We start from the raw sequence: 27,713 nt of genomic DNA, 5'->3' as shown, positions 1-27,713 counted from the left end.
CATTATATATATATCACTCCATTATATCTATTATAGTATATCATTATTATATTATATCATTATCTATACATGATGTAATTATATATATATCAATTATATCTATTATAGTATATCATTATTATATTATATCATTATACATTATGTCATTATATATATATATATCACTTTATTATATCTATTATAGTATATCATTATTATATTATATCATTATCTATACATGATGTAATTATTATAAAAAAATTATTGAACCTTTATTTAACTAGTCAGTTGAGAACAATTCTTATTTACAATGACGGCCTACCGGGGAACAGTGGGTTAACTGCCTTGTTCAGGGGAACAGTGGGTTAACTGCCTTGTTCAGGGGAACAGTGGGTTGACTGCCTTGTTCAGGGGAACAGCGGGTTGACTGCCTTGTTCAGGGGAACAGCGGGTTGACTGCCTTGTTCAGGGGAACAGTGGGTTAACTGCCTTGTTCAGGGGAACAGTGGGTTGACTGCCTTGTTCAGGGGAACAGTGGGTTAACTGCCTTGTTCAGGGGAACCGTGGGTTGACTGCCTTGTTCGGGGGAACAGCGGGTTAACTGCCTTGTTCAGGGGAACAGCGGGTTGACTGCCTTGTTCAGGGGAACAGTGGGTTGACTGCCTTGTTCGGGGGAACAGCGGGTTAACTGCCTTATTCGGGGGAACAGCGGGTTGACTGCCTTGTTCAGGGGAACAGCGGGTTGACTGCCTTGTTCGGGGGAACAGCGGGTTAACTGCCTTGTTCGGGGGAACAGCGGGTTAACTGCCTTGTTCGGGGGAACAGCGGGTTAACTGCCTTGTTCGGGGGAACAGCGGGTTAACTGCCTTGTTCGGGGGAACAGCGGGTTAACTGCCTTGTTCGGGGGAACAGCAGGTTGACTGCCTTGTTCGGGGGAACAGCGGGTTGACTGCCTTGTTAGGGGGAACAGCGGGTTAACTTATATCTATATGTCATTATTATATTATATCTACATATCTATATGTCATTATTATATCTATATGTCATTATTATATCTATATGTCATTATATCTACATCTATATTATATCTATATGTCATTATTATATCTATATGTCATTATTATATCTACATCTATATTATATCTATATGTCATTATTATATCTATATGTCATTATTATATCTACATCTATATTATATCTATATGTCATTATTATATCTACATCTATATTATATCTATATGTCATTATTATATCTATATGTCATTATTATATCTACATGTCATTATTATATCTATATGTCATTATTATATCTATATGTCATTATTATATCTACATCTATATTATATCAATATGTCATTATTATATCTACATCTATATTATATCTATATGTCATTATTATATCTATATGTCATTATTATATCTATATGTCATTATTATATCTATATGTCATTATTATATCTACATCTATATTATATCTATATGTCATTATTATATCTATATGTCATTATTATATCTACATCTATATTATATCTATATGTCATTATAATATCTATATGTCATTATTATATTATATCTATATGTCATTATTATATCTATATGTCATTATTATATTATATCTATATGTCATTATTATATCTATATGTCATTATTATATCTATATGTCATTATTATATCTATATGTCATTATTATATCTACATCTATATTATTTCTAAATGTCATTATTATATCTATATGTCATTATTATATCTATATGTCATATCTATATATCATTATTATATCTACATCTATATTATTTCTAAATGTCATTATTATATCTATATGTCATTATTATATCTATATGTCATTATTATATCTACATATCTATATGTCATTATTATATCTATATGTCATTATTATATCTATATGTCATTATATCTACATCTATATTATATCTATATGTCATTATTATATCTATATGTCATTATTATATCTATATGTCATTATTATATCTACATCTATATTATATCTATATGTCATTATTATATCTACATCTATATTATATCTATATGTCATTATTATATCTATATGTCATTATTATATCTACATCTATATTATATCTATATGTCATTATTATATCTACATCTATATTATATCTATATGTCATTATTATATCTATATGTCATTATTATATCTATATGTCATTATTATATCTACATCTATATTATATCTATATGTCATTATTATATCAATATGTCATTATTATATCTACATCTATATTATATCTATATGTCGTTATTATATCTATATGTCATTATTATATCTACATCTATATTATATCTATATGTCATTATTATATCTACATCTATATTATATCTATATGTCATTATTATATCTACATATCTATATGTCATTATTATATCTATATGTCATTATTATATCTATATGTCATTATTATATCTATATGTCATTATATCTACATCTATATTATATCTATATGTCATTATTATATCTACATCTATATTATATCTATATGTCATTATTATATCTATATGTCATTATTATATCTACATCTATATTATATCTATATGTCATTATTATATCTACATCTATATTATATCTATATGTCATTATTATATCTATATGTCATTATTATATCTACATCTATATTATATCTATATGTCATTATTATATCTATATGTCATTATTATATCTACATCTATATTATATCAATATGTCATTATTATATCTACATCTATATTATATCTATATGTCATTATTATATCTACATCTATATTATATCTATATGTCATTATTATATCTATATGTCATTATTATATCTACATCTATATTATATCTATATGTCATTATTATATCTATATGTCATTATTATATCTACATCTATATTATATCTATATGTCATTATTATATCTACATCTATATTATATCTATATGTCATTATTATATCTACATCTATATTATATCTATATGTCATTATTATATCTATATGTCATTATTATATCTACATCTATATTATATCTATATGTCATTATTATATCTATATGTCATTATTATATCTATATGTCATTATTATATCTACATCTATATTATATCAATATGTCATTATTATATCTACATCTATATTATATCTATATGTCATTATTATATCTATATGTCATTATTATATCTACATCTATATTATATCTATATGTCATTATTATATCTACATCTATATTATATCTATATGTCATTATTATATCTATATGTCATTATTATATCTATATGTCATTATTATATCTATATGTCATTATTATATTATATCTACATATCTATATGTCATTATTATATCTATATGTCATTATTATATCTATATGTCATTATTATATTATATCTACATATCTATATGTCATTATTATATCTATATGTCATTATTATATCTATATGTCATTATTATATCTACATCTATATTATATCTATATGTCATTACTATATCTACATCTATATTATTTCTAAATGTCATTATTATATCTATATGTCATTATTATATCTATATGTCATTATTATATCTATATGTCATTACTATATCTACATCTATATTATTTCTAAATGTCATTATTATATCTATATGTCATTATTATATCTACATCTATATTATATCTATATGTCATTATTATATCTATATGTCATTATTATATCTATATGTCATTATTATATCTATATGTCATTATTATATCTACATCTATATTATATCTATATGTCATTATTATATCTATATGTCATTATTATATCTACATCTATATTATATCTATATGTCATTATTATATCTATATGTCATTACTATATCTACATCTATATTATTTCTAAATGTCATTATTATATCTATATGTCATTATTATATCTATATGTCATTATTATATCTACATCTATATTATATCTATATGTCATTATTATATCTATATGTCATTATTATATCTTTATGTCATTATTATATCTATATGTCATTATTATATCTACATCTATATTATATCTATGTCATTATTATATCTATATGTCATTATTATATCTTTATGTCATTATTATATCTATATGTCATTATTATATCTACATCTATATTATATCTATATGTCATTATTATATCTATATGTCATTATTATATCTATATGTCATTATTATATCTATATGTCATTATTATATCTACATCTATATTATATCTATATGTCATTATTATATCTATATGTCATTATTATATCTACATCTATATTATATCTATATGTCATTATTATATCTACATCTATATTATATCTATATGTCATTATTATATCTATATGTCATTATTATATCTATATGTCATTATTATATCTACATCTATATCATTATTTATGTCAATATGTATCAATATGTCATTATTATATCTACATCTATATTATATCTATATGTCATTATTATATCTATATGTCATTATTATATCTACATCTATATTATATCTATATGTCATTATTATATCTACATCTATATTATATCTATATGTCATTATTATATCTACATCTATATTATATCTATATGTCATTATTATATCTATATGTCATTATTATATCTATATGTCATTATTATATCTATATGTCATTATTATATCTATATGTCATTATTATATTATATCTACATATCTATATGTCATTATTATATCTATATGTCATTATTATATCTATATGTCATTATTATATCTATATGTCATTATTATATCTATATGTCATTATTATATCTATATGTCATTATTATATTATATCTACATATCTATATGTCATTATTATATCTATATGTCATTATTATATCTATATGTCATTATTATATCTACATCTATATTATATCTATATGTCATTACTATATCTACATCTATATTATTTCTAAATGTCATTATTATATCTATATGTCATTATTATATCTATATGTCATTACTATATCTACATCTATATTATTTCTAAATGTCATTATTATATCTATATGTCATTATTATATCTACATCTATATTATATCTATATGTCATTATTATATCTATATGTCATTATTATATCTACATCTATATTATATCTATATGTCATTATTATATCTATATGTCATTACTATATCTACATCTATATTATTTCTAAATGTCATTATTATATCTATATGTCATTATTATATCTATATGTCATTATTATATCTACATCTATATTATATCTATATGTCATTATTATATCTATATGTCATTATTATATCTTTATGTCATTATTATATCTATATGTCATTATTATATCTACATCTATATTATATCTATATGTCATTATTATATCTATATGTCATTATTATATCTACATCTATATTATATCTATATGTCATTATTATATCTACATCTATATTATATCTATATGTCATTATTATATCTATATGTCATTATTATATCTATATGTCATTATTATATCTATATGTCATTATTATATCTATATGTCATTGTTATATCTATATGTCATTATTATATCTATATGTCATTATTATATCTACATCTATATTATTTCTAAATGTCATTATTATATCTACATATCTATATTATATCTATACATCTATATTATATCTACATATCTATATTATATCTATACATCTATATTATATCTATACATCTATATTATATCTACATATCTATATTATATCTATACATCTATATTATATCTACATATCTATATTATATCTATACATCTATATTATATCTACATATCTATATTATATCTATACATCTATATTATATATACATATCTATATTATATCTATACATCTATATTATATCTACATATCTATATTATATCTATACATCTCTTATCTTTATGTCATTATTATATCTACATATCTATATTATATCTATTCATCTATATTATATCTACATATCTATATTATATCTATACATCTATATTATATCTACATATCTATATTATATCTATACATCTATATTATATCTACATATCTATATTATATCTATACATCTATATTATATCTACATATCTATATTATATCTATACATCTCTTATCTTTATGTCATTATTATATCTATACATCTATATTATATCTACATATCTATATTATATCTATACATCTATATTATATCTACATATCTATATTATATCTATACATCTCTTATCTTTATGTCATTATTATATCTATATGTCATTATTATATCTACATATCTATATTATATCTATACATCTATATTATATCTACATATCTATATTATATCTATGCATCTATATTATATCTACATATCTATATTATATCTATACATCTCTTATCTTTATGTCATTATTATATCTATATGTCATTATTATATCTACATATCTATATTATATCTGCATGTCTATTTTTAACTGCTATATGATTTATATTTGTTCAGTATAAAAGGAACTATTTAGTCGGTGCTCAGTTGAATTTGTCAGTTTGTCAGTCTGCATGTCGTGTCTCTGTGGCTGTGGCTTTTTCAGTCATACACTACCGGTCAAAAGTTTTAGAACACCTACTCATTCAAGGGTTTTTCTTTATTTTTACTATTTTCTAAATTGTAGAATAATAATGATGACATGAAAACTATGAAATAACACATATGGAATCATGTAGTAACCAAACAAGTGTTAAAAAAAAATCTAAATATATTTGAGATTCTTCAAATTCTCAACCAGCTTCATCTGGAATGATTTTCCAACAGTCTTGAAGGAGTTCCCACATATGCTGAGCACTTGTTGGCTGCTTTTCCCCTCTCTCTGCAGTCCGACTCATCCCAAAACATCTCAATTTGATTAAGGTCGGGGGATTGTGGATGCCAGGTCATCTGATGCAGCACTCCATCACTCTCCTTCTTGGTAAAATCGTCGTTACACAGCCTGGAGGTGTGTTGGGTCATTGTCCTGTGGAAAAAACAAATGATCGTCCCACTAAGCCCAAACCAGATGGGATGACATATTACTGCAGAATGATGTGGTAGTCATGCTGTTTAAGTATTTAGTGTCACCAGCAAAGCACCCCTACAACATAACACCTCCTCCTCCATGCTTCACGGTGGGAAATACACATGCAGAGATCATCCGTTCACCCACACCGCGTCTCACAAAGTCACTGCGGTTGGGAACCAAAAATCTCCAATTTGAACTCCAGACCAAAGGACAAATTTCCACCAGTCTAATGTCCATTGCTTGTGTTTCTTGGCCCAAGCAAGTCTCTTCTCATTATTGGTGTCCTTTAGTAGTGGTTTCTTTGCAGCAATTCAACCATGAAAGCCTGATTCACGCGGTCTCCTCTGAACAGTTAATGTTGAGATGTGTCTGTTACTTGAACTCTCTGAAGCATTTATTTGGGCTGCGTATTATCTGGCTGGTAACTAAGGAACATATCCTCTGCACTAGATGTAACTCTGGGTCTTCCTTTCCTGTGGTGGTCCTCATGAGAGCCAGTTTCATCATAGCGCTGGATGGTTTTTGCGACTGCACTTGAAGAAACTTTCAGAGTTCTAGACATTTTCCGTATTGACTGACCTTCATGTCTTAAAGTAATGATTGACTGTCATTTCTCTTTGCTTATTTGAGCTGTTCTTGCCCATAATTTGGTCTTTTACCAAATAGGTCTATCTGCTGTATACCACCCCTACCTGGTCACAACACAACTGACTGGCTCAAACACTTTAAGAAGGAAATAAATTCCACAAATTAACTTTTAACAAGGCACACCTGATAATTGAAATGCATTCCAGGTGACTACCTCATGAGCTGGTTGAGAGAATACCAAGCGTGTGCAAAGCTGTGAAGGCAAAGGGTGGCTAATTTGAAGAATCTAAAATAGATTTTGATTTGTTTAACACTTTTTTGGTTACTACATGATTCCATGTGTTATTTCATAGTTTTGATGTCTTCACTATTATTCTACAATGTAGAAAATTGTAAAAATAAAGAAAAACCCTTGAATGAGTAGGTGTTCTAAAACTTTTGACGGTAGTGCATGGCTCTATTTCCTTATCTATTATATTGTTCATTCTATCCGTCCTCTGTTATCTGTACATGGCTGTGCTGTGTGTGCAGGTTTAGAGGGCTAGTCTGACTAGGTGCAGCAGTGTAATGCTGTTGGAGAGACTATTTGACCCACTTTCCCTCCTTCCTTCCCTCTTCTTTAGGCACAGGACTCATACTCCCCTCCATTCCAGACCAAACCATTCCAGACTAGACCATACCATTTCAAATTAAACCATCCTATTACAAATTAAATCATTAAACTAAACCATACCATTCCAAACCGTTCCAAAATAAACATCCCATTCCAAACCTTTCCAAACTAAACATCCCATTCTAAACCATTCCAAACTAAACATCCCATTCCAAACTGAACATCCCATTCTAAACCATTCCAAACTAAACATCCAATGCTAAACCGTTCCAAACTAAACATCCCATTCCAAACTAAACATCCCATTCTAAACCATTCCAAACTAAACATCCCATTCTAAACCATTCCAAACTAAACATCCCATTCTAAACCATTCCAAACTAAACATCCCATTCTAAACCATTCCAAACTAAACATCCCATTCTAAACCATTCCAAACTAAACATCCCATTCTAAACCATTCCAAACTTAACATCCCATTCTAAACCATTCCAAACTAAACATCCCATTCTAAACCATTCCAAACTAAACATCCCATTCTAAACCATTCCAAACTAAACATCCCATTCTAAACCATTCCAAACTAAACATCCCATTCCAAACTAAACATCCCATTCCAAACCATTCCAAACTAAACATCCCATTCCAAACCAAACATCCCATTCCAAACCATTCCAAACTAAACATCCCATTCCAAACCATTCCAAACTAAACATCCCATTCCAAACTAAACATCCCATTCCAAACTAAACATCCCATTCTAAACCATTCCAAACTAAACATCCCATTCTAAACCATTCCAAACTAAACATCCCATTCCAAACCATTCCAAACTAAACATCCCATTCCAAACCATTCCAAACTAAACATCCCATTCCAAACCATTCCAAACTAAACATCCCATTCCAAACTAAACATCCCATTCCAAACCATTCCAAACTAAACATCCCATTCCAAACCATTCCAAACTAAACATCCCATTCCAAACCATTCCAAACTAAACATCCCATTCCAAACCATTCCAAACTAAACATCCCATTCCAAACCATTCCAAACTAAACATACCATTCTAAACTAAACATCCCATTCTAAACCATTCTAAACTAAACATCCCATTCCAAACCATTCCAAACTAAACATCCCATTCCAAACTAAACATCCCATTCCAAACCATTCTAAACTAAACATCCTATTCCAAACCATTCCAAACTAAACATACCATTCCAAACTAAACATCCCATTCCAAACCATTCCAAACTAAACATCCCATTCTAAATCAAACCATCCCTCTGTTCTAATCTATTAGTTCATAAACATTTCAATCATCATGAATACATCTTTAAAATGCCCCTACTCCCCTTAACCTTTGAAACTAAAGTGATTTTATTTTTTCCCTCCCTGGTGTGGTTTTATGCTACAGGGTGTTCTGTACTGATACACAAAGCCACTATGTTCTGGAATAGGAATGGGTTCTGGAATAGGAATGTCAACGTGTGTGCTTGTGGAGGATAGTACTGTGCTTAGTGGTGTTGCTAGCTGTTAAACTAACATTTTGTAGCCTATTAGCCGTTAGCTCCGAAGACTAAACTTGTGTTGATTTTTCTTGAGGAGTCCGTATGAGGGAGAGGGTCAGGATGAGGAAAGCAGGTGAGACTCAAACCAACCATCCCTCAATCAATCAATCAATCAATCAGACCTAATCAGTAGATCTCAGAGGGATAGATATGATTGGATTAAAGGGTGATTTGGTAAATTTATTCGGTAATTGGTTGACAAACCTTAGTTTTAACCAATCAGGGATGAAGTTTCTGAATGTTAGCGAATGGGTGTGTGTGTGACGTAAGCATGTACATGCATGGTTAGAGGTGTGTGTTGTGTGTGTGTGTGTGTGTGTGTGTGTGTGTGTGTGTGTGTGTGTGTGTGTGTGTGTGTGTGTGTGTGTGTGTGTGTGTGTGTGTGTGTGTGTGTGTGTGTGTGTGTGTGTGTGTGTGTGTGTGTGTGTGTGTGTGTGTGTGTGTGTGTGTGTGTGTGTGTGTGTGTCAGGGCTATTTAAGTCATATTGGGTGTTGTCCTTACCTTATCTCCCTGTTTCTCCTAATCATCTCATTCCTCACTCTGTTTCTCTCTCTCCTCCCTCTCCGACCCCCTACTCCCCCTCTCTCCTCATGCCCCCTCCGTCTCTCCCCTGCCCCCTCCGTCTCTCCCCTGCCCCCTCTCCGACCCCTGCCCCCTCTCCAACCCCCTACTCCCCCTGCCTCCCTCTCCGACCCCTGCCCCCTCTCCAACCCCCTACTCCCCCTGCCTCCCTCTCCAACCCCCTACTCCCCCTGCCCCTCTCCAACCCCCTACTCCCCTGCCCCCTCTCCAACCCCCTACTCCCCCTGCCTCCCTCTCCAACCCCCTACTCCCCCTGCCTCCCTCTCCAACCCCCTACTCCCCCTCTCTCCTCCTGCCCCCTCCGTCTCTCCTCCTGCCCGCTCTCCAACCCCTAACTCCCCCTGCCTCCCTCTCCAACCCCTAACTCCCCCTGCCTCCCTCTCCAACCCCCTTCTCTCCTCCTGCCCCCTCCGTCTCTCCTCCTGCCCCCTCCGTCTTTCCCCCTGCCTCCCTCTCCGACCCCTGCCCCCTCTCCAACCCCCTACTCCCCCTGCCTCCCTCTCCAACCCCCTACTCCCCCTGCCCCCTCTCCAACCCCCTACTCCCCCTGCCCCCTCTCCAACCCCCTACTCCCCCTCCCCTCCCCTGCCTCCCTCTCCAACCCCCTACTGCCCCCCTGCCTCCCTCTCCAACCCCCTACTCCCCCTCTCTCCTCCTGCCCCCTCCGTCTCTCCTCCTGCCCCTCTCCAACCCCTAACTCCCCCTGCCTCCCTCTCCAACCCCTAACCCCCCTGCCTCCCACTGCAACCCCCCCCCTACTCCGCCTCTCTCGTCCTGCCCCCTCTCCCTCTTACTTTCATCCCTCCACTCTCTCCTCCTATAGGTCGATGCTGAGCAGCACCGTCGACAAATCAGAGAAGAGTGGCGTCCTAGGCTCCTCCCACAGCGGCAGCGGAGACGAGAACAAGGATAACTCCTCCCCCGTTTCCGGTACCGCCACCCCGCCACCGAAGGACCCGTCGACCAAACCACGTTCCCTCCGGTTCACCTGGTCCATGAAGACCACGTCCTCTTTGGATCCCGGGGAGATGATGAGAGAGATTCGGAAGGTTCTAGAATCCAACAGCTGTGAGTACGAGCTGCGGGAGCGCTACATGCTGCTGTGCATCTTCGGGAACCCTTCCCGGGACGACTTCGTCCAATGGGAGATGGAGGTGTGCAAGCTGCCCCGCCTCTCACTGAACGGCGTGCGCTTCAAAAGGATCTCCGGGACGTCGATTGCGTTTAAGAACATCGCGTCGAAGATCGCTAACGAGCTCAAACTGTGAGACGGAGCGATTTTACACATGTGGATAGAGAGAAGAGACTGAATGAGAAGGATGTTGTACTGGGTAGGTGGGAGGGGTTCTGTGTTTGACAAGTTAATGGGTGGAGTGAATGTTCTTCTGCTGGGGGTGGTTCTGTCTAGTTTTTTTTCCTCTGTTGAGGTTTGTGTTTTAGAACCTCACTGGGTTCTCTAGCTGGGGTTCTCGTCTTCTAGATCCACTGCATGTTGGTTCTGCCACTATCTCTCTTCACCTGGTGGTTGTACACACTCTGCCTCTCTCTCGCTGCCCCACACACACACACACACACACACTGTACTGAGGGGAGGGAGTCTGAACACATCGTCATACCTGCTCCGAGGCTCTTCTACTGTCGGTTCTACTTCAATGGGTTCTAGACTGGGTTACACTCGAAGAGTTCTAAAGAGAACAGAGAGGACCGACTTGATGCTGGAAATAAACTAACTCAACACTGGAATGGTTCTCCTGGGGTCTCCTGTTCTCTGACCCAAAATGGACTCCCTCCGGAATCTGAACTGTAGAACACCCCACAAGCCTTTGTTGGAAGGACACACTTTCTGCTCGTTTGATGTGAGGGGAGAATGTCAAGACACTGCTCTGTTTTAAGTCTCACACACACACACCAAACTGGACCCTTAATGACTGATGTTTTGAATCCAAACACACCAGGCCCCCCCCCCCCCCGCCCATGTCCCTCAACCCTCTTTCCTTTTTTTCATCAGGGGTGACATCATCCCCCTTTTCATCCAGTCACAGGCCAATAGACTTGATTCACCATTGGACGACAACACTTTGTTGTTGGTTATTAAGGTCAAAAGGTTGTACACTGGACACAAAAAGGGGGGGGGGGGTAATTTCCTTTCTTTATAGAAGACAAATGTAGTTCTTCTCGTTGCTGTTCTATTATGACGAAGAAACTTGTTAATGATCGATGGGGTTGTATCACGCTTCTGTACAGAGAACACACAGCAGCCATCTTTCTACTCCCATCTCTCCCCAAGGAGTAGTATGTTCAGATATTCAGCCTTTTATCAATCAGTATTTCATTTTAAAATTGATCTCTGAACAAATTAATTTAGAACTTCTTGATTTGTTTTAGTGTTTTTAATCACTTTGTTTGGGTTAAAGAACGCCCCACCTGAGCTCCCCCCACCCACCCCACCCCACCGGGCATCTTCCTGACTGGGTGATGAAGACTACTGCTCATTCACTTTGAGGTGGATTTATTTTCTGTAGGTTGGGTTTTGATAATGTGAACGTGTTGCCGCTGCCTTTCTGTGGGATGAGGCCAAACGTTGTGTCACTGTGCCCACCTTGTGACCGACTATTCTTGTCGTCAGCGGCGTTGATTCTATTTAGTAGGAGCTCTCTCTCTCTCTACCTCCTTTCTCTGCCAGTGGAAAAGAGTGAGGGATTTGCTGAGTAATCTCTAGCCAAATGATGGGGGACGGTGTACCTGAGCAAAACGCCTCGGTTCTTTGTTTAAAAAGTCGTTCTGTTAAATCATTGTTTTCAGGTGCTGTCTTTACTCTTGCTGTTATGACTATATTTCAGTGTTGATTTATTTTGTTTTACACTTTTTTTGCTGTAATTTGAGTCCGACATTTTAACCAGTATTTGGTTGGGAGAGACGGGTGAGTTGACTACAAATGTATTTGTTTTTGTGCAAAATAAATTATGGAAAGTAATAAAAAGTTGGTTGCATTTAGGCCAGTAACAAAAGTGTGTATTTAACAAATGTAATTCAGTGGAAACAATATGGTTGTAATTTTGTTTTATTCCAAAAGAAAATATCCTGAAAACAATAGCAAGCAAATCCAGTCTCAAACTTCATGAACATTACCTGTTGCTAAACACATTACCTGTTGCTAAACACAGTCAAGTGGTTCTGTAGCTCAGTTGGTAGAGCATGGCGCTTGTAACGCCAGGGTAGTGGGTTCGATCCCCGGGACCACCCATACGTAGAATGTATGCACATGACTGTAAGTCGCTTTGGATAAAAGCGTCTGCTAAATGGCATATATAAGTCATTTATAGCCACAAATTATTTGAAAGCTGTGTCCCGAATGGCACCATAACTCCTTATGGGTCCTCTGGTCAAAAGTAGTGCACTATGTAGGGAATAGGGTGCCAGCTCTGGTCAAAAGTAGTGCACTATGTAGGGAATAGGGTGCCAGCTCTGGTCAAAAGTAGTGCACTATGTAGGGAATAGGGTGCCAGCTCTGGTCAAAAGTAGTGCACTATGTAGGGAATAGGGTGCCAGCTCTGGTCAAAAGTAGTGCACTATGTAGGGAATAGGGTGCCAGCTCTGGTCAAAAGTAGTGCACTATGTAGGGAATAGGGTGCCAGACGTATCACGAAAGATCTGCGTTATAACTGCACCGTTGCATATGGCAGGTTCAGAAATGACTTTTTTTTTGTTTGTTGTATTTTCACCCCAATTGGTAGTTACAGTCTTGTCTCAATCACTTACAACTCCTGTCTGTACGGACTCAGGAGAGGCAAAGGTCAAGAGCTGTGCATCCTCTTCCAAAACACAACCAAGCTGCACTGCTCCTTGCCACAATGCCCATCCAACCCGACGAGTATTTCGGCTTCACATTTTGTTCTCAGACGACACCTGTGAAGTGTACAGTACTATCCCCTACATAGCACACAACTGCCATTTGAGACTTTGTTGTGCTTTTAATCAAAAACAGGTCTCTGTCCCATATCCACACTAGCATGCTACTTAGAATGGAGAAATGCATGAGCCTTGGGGATTACAAATGCATCCTATTCCCTAATATAGTGCACTACATTGGACCAGGACCTTATAGGGATTTGATCCAAAGTAGTGCACTATATATGGGGAAGTCTACCTACTTAGAGATCACCTAACAAAAGAATGCTGCAGTCATAAGACCAATAATACGTGGATCTGGTAGAAGACATCTTCCTGGTTCCCCTGTGGAATCATTAGTTCAGCACCTTGTAGTGTGGAAACTGGAACCTGGGTGTGTTTTGCCAGAGTTCGTTCTGTTGCCATGGAGACTTTGTGTGTGTGGGGGGGGGGGTCTGTTGTCATGGCATCCATCACCACAATCCAGTGTATCTTTTCCTTGAGGGTTTTGGTATTCTGAAAGTTCTATTCTTTGGGGAGGAGGGATGGGTGAAATACAGGGTCACCGTTGCCGTGGGTAACCAGTCACATCTGTGCTGGTTGCTATGGAGACAGCCGTGAGGCATGTGTGGGCATGTCCTTCTATTTTCTGCTGAGGGGCGGGAACAGAAGGATGGATGACCCAAGCCTCAGATGGAAGTATGGTTATTCACAGGTTGTGCAGTTGGTTTATAAGTGTGAGTCAGAACTGATACAGAGGGGACTTAACGAGAGGCTTCTGAACCAAACAGACTGGTGGCGCTTAGAACTCAACTAACTAACTGCATTCTGATTTCTATTGTTCTGTCATAATGGATAAACACTCCCACTAGCAGCACAATCTACCCATCTGAGTATACAAGAGCCCCTCCCTAAATATACAAGAGTCCCCTCCTTTCTGTCAGTGAGAGTTGGTTTGCTCTACTTTGAGCCCTACCAGTGAGGGAGGCTGACCAGCACCAGAGCAAGCAGGAGGAGAGGAGCGGAGGTTGTTTCCTAGTTCCCTACGGAGACTAGAGCTCCCCTGTTGGCCCGGAGCCACGACTGCAGGACGGATCAACGGGGGAGGGGGATGATTGTGGGGGGTTCGGGTCTGGAGGGTCGGGTCTGGAGCGGGGGGGCTGTCGGAGAAGGCTGGGGGGCAGAGGGGGAGCCGGGCGCAGTAAGGGGGAGGCTGGGAGAGGGAAGGAGGAGGGGTGTGGTTGTTGGATGAAGGGGGAGGGGGAGTTGGCGTCACCGCAGGGGGGAGTAATGTCTTCCTGCTTTATCTGGAAGGGAGGAGAAGGGGGGGGGTTAGATCAGCAACAGACTTTTCAAACTTTCACCAAAACAAACCCTCACCCCCTCCTGACCTCTTCCTCCTCTGCTCCTCCCCTCTCTTCGTTTCTACTACGACTCCCACAAGGCCCCTGTGTGGAGGCTACGTCTTGTTCCGCCTGCCACTCCTTGACGACCTCGTCCAGATTGAATCGCCGTCGGTAACTAACGAAGAAGGAGCTCACCTGGGCCAGAGTTTTGTTACCGATTACCTCGGCAACCACCGCCAAGTCCTTACCATAGCGACGGATAGCTGAGGAGGGGAGAACAGGGTGTTTAATGTTGTGATCTGAAACGTATCAAACTGTTTCTTCTGTGAGTTATATTTGCCAGAATACAATAATTTCCTGTGTTAAAGAAAAGGATTGAGTTGTATTTTGGGGGGGTAGGGGGGTGTTGTTAACTCACCCTGTACCGCTAGCAGCTGTTCCTCAGTGGACCAACGAGAGTTCATCTTGGGAGCTGGCTGGAGAGAGAGGAGGAAGAGTTGGTTATAAATAAACTGTTTTCATTATGACCGAGACAACCAGGTGAGGGGAGTTCCTAACGAATCCATTATGACCTAGACAACCAGGTGAGGGGAGTTCCTAACGAATCCATTATGACCTAGACAACCAGGTGAGGGGAGTTTCTAACGAATCCATTATGACCTAGACAACCAGGTGAGGGGAGTTCCTAACTCATCCATTATGACCTAGACAACCAGGTGAGGAGTTCCTAACGAATCCATTATGACCTAGACAACCAGGTGAGGGGAGTTCCTAACTCATCCATTATGACCGAGACAACCAGGTGAGGGGAGTTCCTAACGAATCCATTATGACCTAGACAACCAGGTGAGGGGAGTTCCTAACTAATCAATTATGACCTAGACAACCAGGTGAGGGGAGTTCCTAACTAATCCATTATTACCTAGACAACCAGGTGAGGAGTTCCTAACTAATCCATTATGACCTAGACAACCAGGTGAGGAGTTCCTAACTAATCCATTATGACCTAGACAACCAGGTGAGGGGAGTTCCTAACGAATCCATTATGACCTAGACAACCAGGTGAGGGGAGTTCCTAACGAATCCATTATGACCTAGACAACCAGGTGAGGGGAGTTCCTAACTAATCCATTATGACCTAGACAACCAGGTGAGGGGAGTTCCTAACTAATCCATTATGACCTAGACAACCAGGTGAGGGGAGTTCCTAACGAATCCATTATGACCGAGACAACCAGGTGAGGGGAGTTCCTAACTAATCCATTATGACCTAGACAACCAGGTGAGGGGAGTTCCTAACTAATCCATTATGACCTAGACAACCAGGTGAGGGGAGTTCCTAACTAATCCATTATGACCTAGACAACCAGGTGAGGGGAATTCCTAACTAATCCATTATGACCTAGACAACCAGGTGAGGGGAGGTCCTAACGAATCCATTATGACCTAGACAACCAGGTGAGGGGAGTTCCTAACTAATCCATTATGACCTAGACAACCAGGTGAGGGGAGTTCCTAAGTAATCTATTATTACCTAGACAACCAGGTGAGGGGAGGTCCTAAGTAATCTATTATTACCTAGACAACCAGGTGAGGGGAGGTCCTAAGTAATCTATTATTACCTAGACAACCAGGTGAGGGGAGGTCCTAAGTAATCTATTATTACCTAGACAACCTGGTGAGGGGAGTTCCTAACTAATCCATTATGACCTAGACAACCAGGTGAGGGGAGGTCCTAAGTAATCTATTATTACCTAGACAACCAGGTCAGGGTGTAGATCAGGGGGTGTCAAACAAATTTTTGCCCACGGGCTGTATTCTGTCATCAACGAGGTCCGGAGAGCCGTACTGAGAATGTGTCCCATTTCCTTGCCATCAAAATTTAACAAAAATAGTCCAATATCCATCGATTTGATGCTCACTGACTCAAGTGATTATTAGAGTTGGACAGTCAAGAAGATGTTGGAATGTAGGCCCATTATATACAGTACCAGTCACATGGAAATGCATTCCAGGTAACTACCTCATGAATCTGGTTGAGAGAATGCAAAGTTGTCAAGGCAAAGGGTGGCTACTTTGAAGAATCTAAAATCTACTTTTGATTTGTTTAACACTTTTTGGTTACGACATGATTCCATGTGTTATTTCACAGTTTTGATGTCTTGACTGTTATTCTACAATGTAGAAAATAATGACTAACCCTTAGTTGTGTCCAAACTTTTGACTGGTAATATATAAATATAAATACATATATAAATAAATAAATATAAGTATATAAATATATATTTACCCTCTTTCGTGATATCCAATTGGTAGTTACAATCTTGTCTCATCGCTGCAACTCCACAACGGGCTCGTGAGAGGCGACGGTCGAAAGTCGTGCGTCCTCCCGAAACAACACCCCCCCCCGGCCGCGCTACTTAACACCCGCTCGCTGAAACCAGCTGCGCCAATATGTCAGAGGAAACGCGGTTCAACTGAAGTCAGCTTGCAGGCGCCCAGCCCACCACAAGGAGTCGCTAGAGCGCGATAAGCTAAGGAAAGCCACCTTCCTCTAACCCGGATGACAGCACTGGGACAATTGTGCGCCGACCTATGGGACTCACGGTCGTCTGTGACACAACCTGAGATCCCATTATCGTTTCGAGTTGGTTCAAAAATTTAAAAAAGGTTTAACATGTTTTACTCTAATCACCCACGGGCCAGATTGGACCCACCCGCGGGCCGTATGTTTGACACCATTAGTATAGATGAAGGAACTTTAGCCTATTGAGACACACCCCTGGTGAAGAGAAGACCTACCTGGGTATCTCCGGAAGACAGGGAAGAGGAAGTTAAAGAAGGAAATGTATGTACCCCTGTAGGACGCAGGCTGTCGATGCCCTCGTCTAGACAGTGTTTCATACTACTGTTGTTCTGCTTAATACTCTGGACCTGAGACGGGGAGAGACAGAAACACAGAGAGAATCTATTACTCTATAAGTGATGTGTGTGTGTGTGTGTGTGTGTGTGTGTGTGTGTGTGTGTGTGTGTGTGTGTGTGTGTGTGTGTGTGTGTGTGTGTGTGTGTGTGTGTGTGTGTGTGTGTGTGTGTGTGTGTGTGTGTACCCGTCTCTTGAGTGACACCAGGTGTGTGTCTAGCTGTCTGCCAGAGCCATGGTGGTGATTGGCTGACACAGCCATGATGTCCTCGGGGTTCAGATGCATGCCTTTACAGAGGAGAGAGTAGCATGTTGAGAGAGACAGAGACAGAGACACAGAGAGAGAGACACAGAGAGAGACACAGACACAGAGAGAGACAGAGACACAGAGAGAGAGAGACACAGAGAGACACAGAGAGAGAGACACAGAGAGAGAGACAGAGACACAGAGAGCGACAGAGACACAGAGAGAGACAGAGACACAGAGAGAGACAGAGACACAGACACAGAGAGAGAGACACAGAGAGAGAGACACAGACACAGAGAGACACAGAGAGAGAGGGGGAACATTGTTAGTATATACTCCGTCACGATTTTATTGGCAACTGCAAGGAGATTTTATTATACTGATTAACAACATTTGCATAGAAGATTCAATCTCTTTTATAAAAATGTGCACAGTCTCTAAGTAATGAGGTCATGCATGAGGCAGAATATGGAATGTAGTGGAAACCAGACGGGAGGTGAGGGAGACGAAGAAGGGAATACGTTTTTGGTGGTGAGGGAGACGAAGAAGGGAATTTGTTGTTGGTGGTGAGGGAGACGAAGAAGGGAATTTGTTTTTGGTGGTGAGGGAGACGAAGAAGGGAATTTGTTGTTGGTGGTGAGGGAGACGAAGAAGGGAATTTGTTTTTGGTGGTGAATTTGTTTTTGGTGGTGAGGGAGACGAAGAAGGGAATTTGTTTTTGGTGGTGAGGGAGGGACGAAGAAGGGAATTTGTTTTTGGTGGTGAGGGAGACGAAGAAGGGAATTTGTTTTTGGTGGTGAGGGAGACGAAGAAGGGAATTTGTTTTTGGTGGTGAGGGAGACGAAGAAGGGAATTTGTTTTTGGTGGTGAGGGAGACGAAGAAGGGAATTTGTTTTTGGTGGTGAGGGAGACGAAGAAGGGAATTTGTTTTTGGTGGTGAGGGAGACGAAGAAGGGAATTTGTTTTTGGTGGTGAGGGAGACTAAGTGAATTAACAACGGGCTGTTGTTTTTTTTGCAGACAATCGGCATTGAAATCATCTTATTTTCTGTTATGATTTGCCACAATTATCACAAACAAAGTACTAGGGAAGTGAATAGATGTGAATTACAAAGCCATATTGAGGTCAAGACCCTTGAGGATTTAAAGACTCTCATACTTCGAACAAGTTTCAAGAATTGCCTTCACGAAAGAGTTGCAACCTACATTTATGAGCACAAGGATCTCACTTGAGAAAGCTGCAGATGTTTGTGATGACACATAAAATTATCTTCACAAACAAAGCACCCTGTAGTTATCCCTATGCAAAAAGCAATTCAAATTAGTCAAAGATCGGCAGAAAACGTCTTTTTTTTCCTCGTATCCACACTCCAGCCCATTAGGTCTCTCTCTGGTGGGGACTGGGAACACTCCAGCCCATTAGGTCTCTCTCTGGTGGGGACTGGGAACACTCCAGCCCATTAGGTCTCTCTCTGGTGGGGACTGGGAACATTCCAGCCCATTAGGTCTCTCTCTGGTGGGGACTGGGAACACTCCAGCCCATTAGGTCTCTCTCTGGTGGGGACTGGGAACACTCCAGCCCATTAGGTCTCTCTCTGGTGGGGACTGGGAACACTCCAGCCCATTAGGTCTCTCTGGTGGGGACTGGGAACACTCCAGCCCATTAGGTCTCTCTCTGGTGGGGACTGGGAACACTCCAGCCCATTAGGTCTCTCTCTGGTACTGGGGGACTGGGAACACTCCAGCCCATTAGGTCTCTCTCTGGTGGGGACTGGGAACACTCCAGCCCATTAGGTCTCTCTCTGGTGGGGACTGGGGGGAACACTCCAGCCCATTAGGTCTCTCTCTGGTGGGGACTGGGAACACTCCAGCCCATTAGGTCTCTCTCTGGTGGGGACTGGGAACACTCCAGCCCATTAGGTCTCTCTCTGGTGGGGACTGGGAACACTCCAGCCCATTAGGTCTCTCTCTGGTGGGGACTGGGAACACTCCAGCCCATTAGGTCTCTCTCTGGTGGGGACTGGAAACACTCCAGCCCATTAGGTCTCTGGTGGGGACTGGGAACACTCCAGCCCATTAGGTCTCTGGTGGGGACTGGGAACACTCCAGCCCATTAGGTCTCTGGTGGGGACTGGGAACACTCCAGCCCATTAGGTCTCTGGTGGGGACTGGGAACACTCCAGCCCATTAGGTCTCTGGTGGGGACTGGGAACACTCCAGCCCATTAGGTCTCTGGGGTGGGGACTGGGAACACTCCAGCCCATTAGATCTCTGGTGGGGACTGGGAACACTCCAGCCCATTAGGTCTCTGGTGGGGACTGGGAACACTCCAGCCCATTAGGTCTCTGGTGGGGACTGGGAACACTCCAGCCCATTAGGTCTCTGGTGGGGACTGGGAACACTCCAGCCCATTAGGTCTCTGGTGGGGACTGGGAACACTCCAGCCCATTAGGTCTCTGGTGGGGACTGGGAACACTCCAGCCCATTAGGTCTCTGGTGGGGACTGGGAACACTCCAGCCCATTAGGTCTCTGGTGGGGACTGGGAACACTCCAAGACCTTGGATCAGATGTGTATGAAACCTTTGTTTCAGATGGGTTTGTGTGTCTACAGAGTAGCGATGCTGTTGAGCAGCCGGTGAAGATACTGCGAGACACCGGGGTGGCCCAATCCTTCATTTTGGATGGTGTTCTGCCTTTGACGCGTCAAAGGCAGAACTATAGACCCACCATATACCCTTGTTTGATCCCAGACTGTGTCGCAGCCGGCCGCGACCAGGAGACACATTAGGCGGTGCACAATTGGCCGGCATGTCCTTGTCCCATCACGCTCAAGCAAGTACGTGTGGCGGGCCGGGTGTATGCACACTGATCGCTTCTGCGGTCGCAAAGGGTACGGTGTTTCCTCCGACACATTGGTGCTACTCGCTTCTGGGTTAAGCGAGCAGTGTGTCCAGAAGCAATGCGGCTTGGTGGAGATGTGTTGCCGAGGGCGCATGGTTCTCGACCTTTGCCTCTCCCTGAGTCCATCCGTTGCAGCAAGACTGTAACTACCAATTGGATATAGTTCATCTCCCCTTTGAAAACCCCAAAGGTGAGTGATTTTGTAGGACCACTGAAGGAAGACCGGTTGACACTATAATGTCCAGGAAACAGCTGATTGCTGAACAGAGTAATGACGAAGAGGAGTTTGATGAAGTTCGTGTGAGTTACTTTTGACGGAGATGGTGTTCTCACACCACTTCCTGGTAAGACAATTGGTCCAGTGTATCTCAAATTGCTGTTCCAGTTACCCTTCGACAGGAGATAACGAGGTTGGGTCATGACGGTAGTATGGCAGGCCGTCTTTGGGTCAACAACACGTGTCACCGTATCTTGCATAACTTCTTATGACCTGGTCTGAAACAGGATGTGGTGGCTCACTGTAAATCCTGTGGCGTTTGCCAGCAGACGGGTAAACTGAACCAAGCTGTACCGGTTGCAACTTCGCAGCCTATTCCTGCTTTTGACTACCCTTTCAGTAGGGTTCTGGTGGACTGTGTTGGGTCCTTTGCCCAGAGTGAAGAGCGGTAACCAGTTTCTCTTAACCCCGGGGGGGTTCTTTTCAATGTTTCTGACTTCAGCAGGTAGTGCAGGCGGACCAAAGTTTCTGACTTCAGCAGGTAGTGCAGGCGGACCAATGTTTGAGTTTCATGTCAAGGGTCTTCCAGCAAGTGCTGCAACGGTTGGGTGTAGCAAGTTGTCCCTCTGGTGCCTACCGCCCAGAGGCTCTTGGGAGATTTCATCAGACTTTGAGGTCTATGTTGAGAGCTGACCGCTTTGAGTTGGATGGGTCCCTCTTGTGCTGTTTGCAACGCAGGAATCTTTTAGTCCAAAAGAGGCTCGTGTTTGGACATCAAGTCAGCAGAAAAACCTCACTGTGTCATGTCAACCTGTTGAAACCGTACTTAAACCGCTACGATCGGGCGGAGAAGTCGGTGGAAAACCGGTAGTGATGTTCTGCCTGTGGCCACTAGTGTCATCGTTGACGAAAGTCTTCCTCAAGAGCACGAGGAAAGCCCAATACTCAACCGGTACAGGGTGTAACTCAGAGATTCTAAAAATCCTTGATGTCTTTTTGGCACCATTGTCTCACTACTGTTAGAATATCAGGGTTTACGCTCAGATGTGCCGACTCAGACAAATGTACTAGAGCACAACATTGACGTTGGGGCCTCGAGCCAACAACATGCCTATCAACCAAACCCTGAAAAGAGAGAGAAGCTCCACAATTTTATTTTAATTTTACCTTTATTTAACTAGGCAAGTCAGTTAAGAACAATTCTTATTTTCAATGACGGCCTAGGAACAGTGGGTTAACTGCCTGTTCAGGGGCAGAACGACAGATTTGTACCTTGTCAGCTCGGGGGTTTGAACTTGCAACCTTCCGGCTACTAGTCCAACGCTCTAACCACGAGAGGAAAGTTACTATGGATGTTGCAGGAGTTTCCCCTTGAAATCAGACATGTCTGTGGTAAGGACAACTTGGTTGCTGATTGTCTTTCAGTCAATAAGGTTGGTGTTAAGCCAGTGGGTAGCTCTGGCTCACAATTTATTTTGATTGTACGTTTTTTTGCATTATAGAAGCATAACGTGAGTTTTTCCAAAACTTCAGAGTTAAGCAAACTATGTCCAAAAAACAAAAAAAGGGTAAATAAGAAAAGTTTAGAAAATACAAACAAAAAAACAAAAGCCCATACACATTTAAAAACTAAATTAAAAAAGGTGTCTTTTAATTATTGACAGGCAAGACACCATGTTTATATTGGAGACTGCAGTACATTTAAGCTGATTATGTTGTGAGGTGGTTGTTTCCTGTTGGTGCTGGTTGTCCATCTCGTTAGTGGGAAGGTGTTTCACCTGTGCTGGTTGTCCATCTCGTTAGTGGGAAGGCGTTTCACCTGTGCTGGTTGTCCATCTCGTTAGTGGGAAGGCGTTTCACCTGTGCTGGTTGTCCATCTCGTTAGTGGGAAGGCGTTTCACCTGTGCTGGTTGTTCATCTCGTTAGTGGGAAGGTGTTTCACCTGTGCTGGTTGTCCATCTCGTTAGTGGGAAGGCGTTTCACCTGTGCTGGTTGTCCATCTCGTTAGTGGGAAGGCGTTTCACCTGTGCTGGTTGTCCATCTCGTTAGTGGGAAGGCGTTTCACCTGTGCTGGTTGTCCATCTCGTTAGTGGGAAGGCGTTTCACCTGTGCTGGTTGTTCATCTCGTTAGTGGGAAGGCGTTTCACCTGTGCTGGCCCAGTGCTCCAGTTGTCTTGGTAGATGTGGAAGGCTAACACCTTTAGTTGGCGCTCCAATTTTAGATTTCTAGACAAACATTCCTTTATCTGATCTTCCCTGTTTTTGTTTTAGCTCCACCATTTTGGTTTGCTTCCTGTCTAAGTTTTGGTGTGGGCAAATTTAGTGGCTCTCGTGGTGAGTATCTTTCAGGTTTCAGTTGTTACCCCCACCTCCTCCTTTTGGGTTGTTGTTGGTGACTCTGTTAGTTCTCCCTTCTGTTTGAGTGACATTTGGTGTTTTCTTGCTGGGGAACGTGACAAAAGCTTCAGCTGTAAGCTAGCGAGGGAAGTTAGCCTACAAAGCTAGCTGGAAGCTACCGGTACCTTCCTGCATCGTAAAGTTTTTCCAGCCTGTATGGACATTGTTTTGAGAACAGTAATTAACAGTTTCTACATGCCGTATTGTATTATTCAAGGGTACATTTTTATGCAGCCAGATGGCACTAGTAATGAATGACTAAGTGGGCCAGGCACTTTGCTCTATAAAAAAGGGCTGCGCTGACAGACTTCAGTCTCTCAACCACGCAAGACATTTGACAGAAGTTGGAGTTCTGAACGTAGCAAAAATTCTAGTAACAAACTTTTGTTTTTAAATCTAAAAAGTTTCGGTATACCATGCAACACACCCACACACACCTGGATAAAGAAAACCAATAAGGTACCTTTAGGTGGTCTCCGACGAGCTCTCAGGGGGTGGTGGCGGTACTGAGCCCCAACAGACTCTTTCCTCTGTGGGTTAGACCGGCCTGGCGCTCCCCTCTCTCCTCCAGTACCACTGGAGCTCTGCTGCTTCACTGTCTGGGAAGAGGGAGGGTCAGTACACAGACATTTAACTAGGCAAATCAGTTAAGAACACATTCTTATTTACAACGACGGCCAAAACCTCCCCTTGTGCGCTGCCCTATGGAACTCCCGCTGATGGCGGGTTGTGATACAGCCCGGAATCGAACCGGGGTCTGTAGTGATGCCTCTAGCACTGACATGCAGTGCCTTAGACCTCTGTGCCACTCAGGAGAAGAGTAAAACTTCATTCTGCTCACCTCTTTCTTGGCGTCGATCTCAAAGTCGCTGTCGCTGCCCGGGTCTCCCTCTATCTCATCATTACTGAGGAAGGGAGGGATGGGGAGGAAGAGAAGGGGGATGAATAAGTGATTCATTTTGTACATTCTTACTTTCAATCTTTATCCCTTTCAAATCTCACTCTAACCCCCCTTCCCCTCCCTGCCACAAATAGCAGGGTGGAGCACGCGCTCCAGCAGGTATATTTCACTGGTCATCCCCAAAGCCAATTCCTCCTTTGGCCGCCTTTCCTTCCAGTTCTCTGCTGCCAATGACTGGAACGAATTGCAAAAATCACTGAAGGTGGAGACTCGCATCTCCCTCACTAACTTTAAGCGTCAGCTATCTGAGCAGCTAACTGATCGCTGCAGCTGTACACAGCCCATCTGTAAATAACCCACCCAACCAACTACCTACCTCATCCCCATATGAGTTTTTTTGCACACCAGTATTTCTACTTGCACATCCTCATCTGCACATCTATCACTCCAGTGTAAATTGTAATTACTTCGCCACTATTGGCCTATTTATTGCCTTACCTCCTTACTTCATTTGCACACACTGTATATAGATTTTCTATTGTGTTATTGACTGAACGTTTGTCTATTCCATGTGTATCTCTGTTTGTGTCGCACCGCACCTTGTTTATTTAACTAGGCAATGACGGCCAAACGCTGCCCTATGGAACTCCCGATGATGGCAGCTTGTGACGCCTCGAGCACTGAGATGCCGGATGTGATACAGCCTCTAACCAGGGTCTGTAGCGACGCCTCGAGCACTGAGATGCAGTGCCTTAGACCTCTGCACCACTCGGGAGCCCTTGTGTGTGTCGAATTGTGTTCCTTTTAAATGGCATAGAAGGCCCTTCTTGCCTTGTTTCTCAGCTTGTTCACAGCTTAGTGGAAGTTACCTGTGGCGCTGATGTTTAGGTCGAGGTATATATTAGTTTGTGTTCTAGTCTCTCCCCTCCCCATGTCTCCCTCCTGTCCACCCCTTCCCCCCCTCCATTCCTTCCCCCTCTCCTCCTCACCCCCTCCATTCCTTCCCTCTCCTCCTTCCTCCTCACCCCCCTCCATTCCTTCCCCCTCTCCCCCCTCCATTCCTTCCCCCTCTCCTCCTCCCCCCTCCTCCTTACCCCCTCCATTCCTTACCCCTCTCCTCCTTACCCCCTCCATTCCTTACCCCTCTCCTCCTTACCCCCTCCATTCCTTACCCCTCTCCTCCTTACCCCCTCCATTCCTTACCCCCCTCCATTCCTTACCCCCTCCATTCCTTACCCCCTCCATTCCTTACCCCTCCTCCTTACCCCCTCCATTCCTTACCCCTCTCCTCCTTACCCCCTCCATTCCTTACCCCCTCCATTCCTTCCCCCTCTCCTCCTTACCCCTCTCCTTCCCCCTCTCCTCCTTCCCCCTCTCCTCCTTCCCCCTCTCCTCCTTCCCCCTCTCCTCCTTACCCCCATCCATTCCTTCCCCCTCTCCTCCTTACCCCCTCCATTCCTTCCCCCTCTCCTCCTTACCCCCTCCATTCCTTCCCCCTCTCCATTCCTTCCCCTCTCCTCCTTACCCCCTCTCCTCCTTACCCCCTCCTCCTCCTTACCCCCTCTCCATTCCTCCCCTACCCCCTCCATTCCTTCCCCCTCTCCATTCCTTCCCCCTTCCCCCCTCTCCTCCTTACCCCCTCCTCCTTACCCCCCTCCTTACCCCCTCCTTACCCCCTCTCCTCCTTACCCCCTCTCCTCCTTACCCCCTCCATTCCTTCCCCCTCTCCTCCTTACCCCCTCTCCTCCTTACCCCCTCTCCTTCTTACCCCCTCCATTCCTTCCCCCTCTCATTCCTTACCCCCTCCGTTCCTTCCCCCTCTCCATTCCTTCCCCCTCTCCTCCTTACCCCCTCTCCATTCCTTCCCCCTCTCCATTCCTTCCCCCTCTCCATTCCTTCCCCCTCTCCATTCCTTCCCCCTCTCCATTCCTTCCCCCTCTCCTCCTTATCCCCTCCATTCCTTACCCCCTCCATTCCTTCCCCCTCTCCTCCTTACCCCCCTCCATTCGTTCCCTCTCCTCCTCACCCATCTTCCTTGTCTGTCTTTCTGACCAGTCTTCTAGCCTGTCGGTCCATAACACTGGTTCTGGTCCTGGTCTTCTTCCAACTGTAGTAGTACCGGACCAGGCCTGAGACCAGCTTATCAGGCAGCTAGAGAGAGAGAGGGGAGAGGGGAGGGGGGGGGACACACACAGGGTTAAACAGGTTAAACAGTGTTTTCACAACGCTCCAGTGTAGCTCCCCGGTAAGTGTCCTCACCATCTGTTGTATACGATGGAAGCTCTTGCCATGGAAGCTGAAGGCCTGTTCAAACAGGACCTTGTCCTCTACGGTCCACTCCTCGGGAAAGGGAGTGAAGTTAGCCAGGTCAGCAAGGGAACACTCCACATCATGTTTATGCCACAGCAACATCCCCAGGGCCTGGACAGACAGAGAGAGAAGTGACATTTAGAGACAGGGCCTGGACACACAGACAGAGCAGTGACATTTAGAGACAGGGCCTGGACACACAGACAGAGCAGTGACATTTAGAGACAGGGCCTGGACAGGCAGACAGAGCAGTGACATTTAGAGACAGGGCCTGGACAGGCAGACGGAGCAGTGACATTTTGACCCA

At 41.6% G+C, this 27,713-nt stretch overlaps 2 protein-coding genes across 10 annotated transcripts in view; one reads left to right on the top strand and one right to left on the bottom strand.

Moving 5' to 3' along the window:
* The window catches only part of mark2b (MAP/microtubule affinity-regulating kinase 2b), a 102,030-nt gene extending 88,756 nt beyond the window's left edge, over positions 1 to 13,274 (top strand). For 5 of the 9 annotated variants that reach the window (XM_046318792.1, XM_046318785.1, XM_046318793.1 and 2 more), the window contains 2 exons: positions 9,731 to 9,769; positions 11,103 to 13,274. In XM_046318792.1, coding sequence (XP_046174748.1) covers positions 9,731 to 9,769; positions 11,103 to 11,547 — 484 coding nt within the window. In that variant the 3' untranslated portion in view covers positions 11,548 to 13,274. The remainder of the gene's footprint in view (positions 1 to 9,730; positions 9,770 to 11,102) is intronic. The other 4 variants (XM_046318787.1, XM_046318789.1, XM_046318790.1 and 1 more) reach the window with 2 other exon arrangements.
* Positions 13,275 to 13,789: 515 nt separating this feature from the next.
* The window catches only part of rcor2 (REST corepressor 2), a 28,179-nt gene continuing 14,255 nt past the window's right edge, over positions 13,790 to 27,713 (bottom strand). The window contains 10 exon segments of the mRNA XM_046318806.1: positions 13,790 to 15,308; positions 15,310 to 15,474; positions 15,559 to 15,776; positions 15,932 to 15,989; positions 18,370 to 18,447; positions 18,621 to 18,721; positions 24,659 to 24,794; positions 25,037 to 25,100; positions 27,123 to 27,247; positions 27,356 to 27,517. Coding sequence (XP_046174762.1) covers positions 15,108 to 15,308; positions 15,310 to 15,474; positions 15,559 to 15,776; positions 15,932 to 15,989; positions 18,370 to 18,447; positions 18,621 to 18,721; positions 24,659 to 24,794; positions 25,037 to 25,100; positions 27,123 to 27,247; positions 27,356 to 27,517 — 1,308 coding nt within the window. The 3' untranslated portion in view covers positions 13,790 to 15,107.

The sequence above is a fragment of the Oncorhynchus gorbuscha genome, linkage group LG21, assembly GCF_021184085.1.
Source record: "Oncorhynchus gorbuscha isolate QuinsamMale2020 ecotype Even-year linkage group LG21, OgorEven_v1.0, whole genome shotgun sequence".
Taxonomy (NCBI): domain Eukaryota; kingdom Metazoa; phylum Chordata; class Actinopteri; order Salmoniformes; family Salmonidae; genus Oncorhynchus; species Oncorhynchus gorbuscha.
This window is presented reverse-complemented; position numbering and strand designations above follow the sequence as displayed.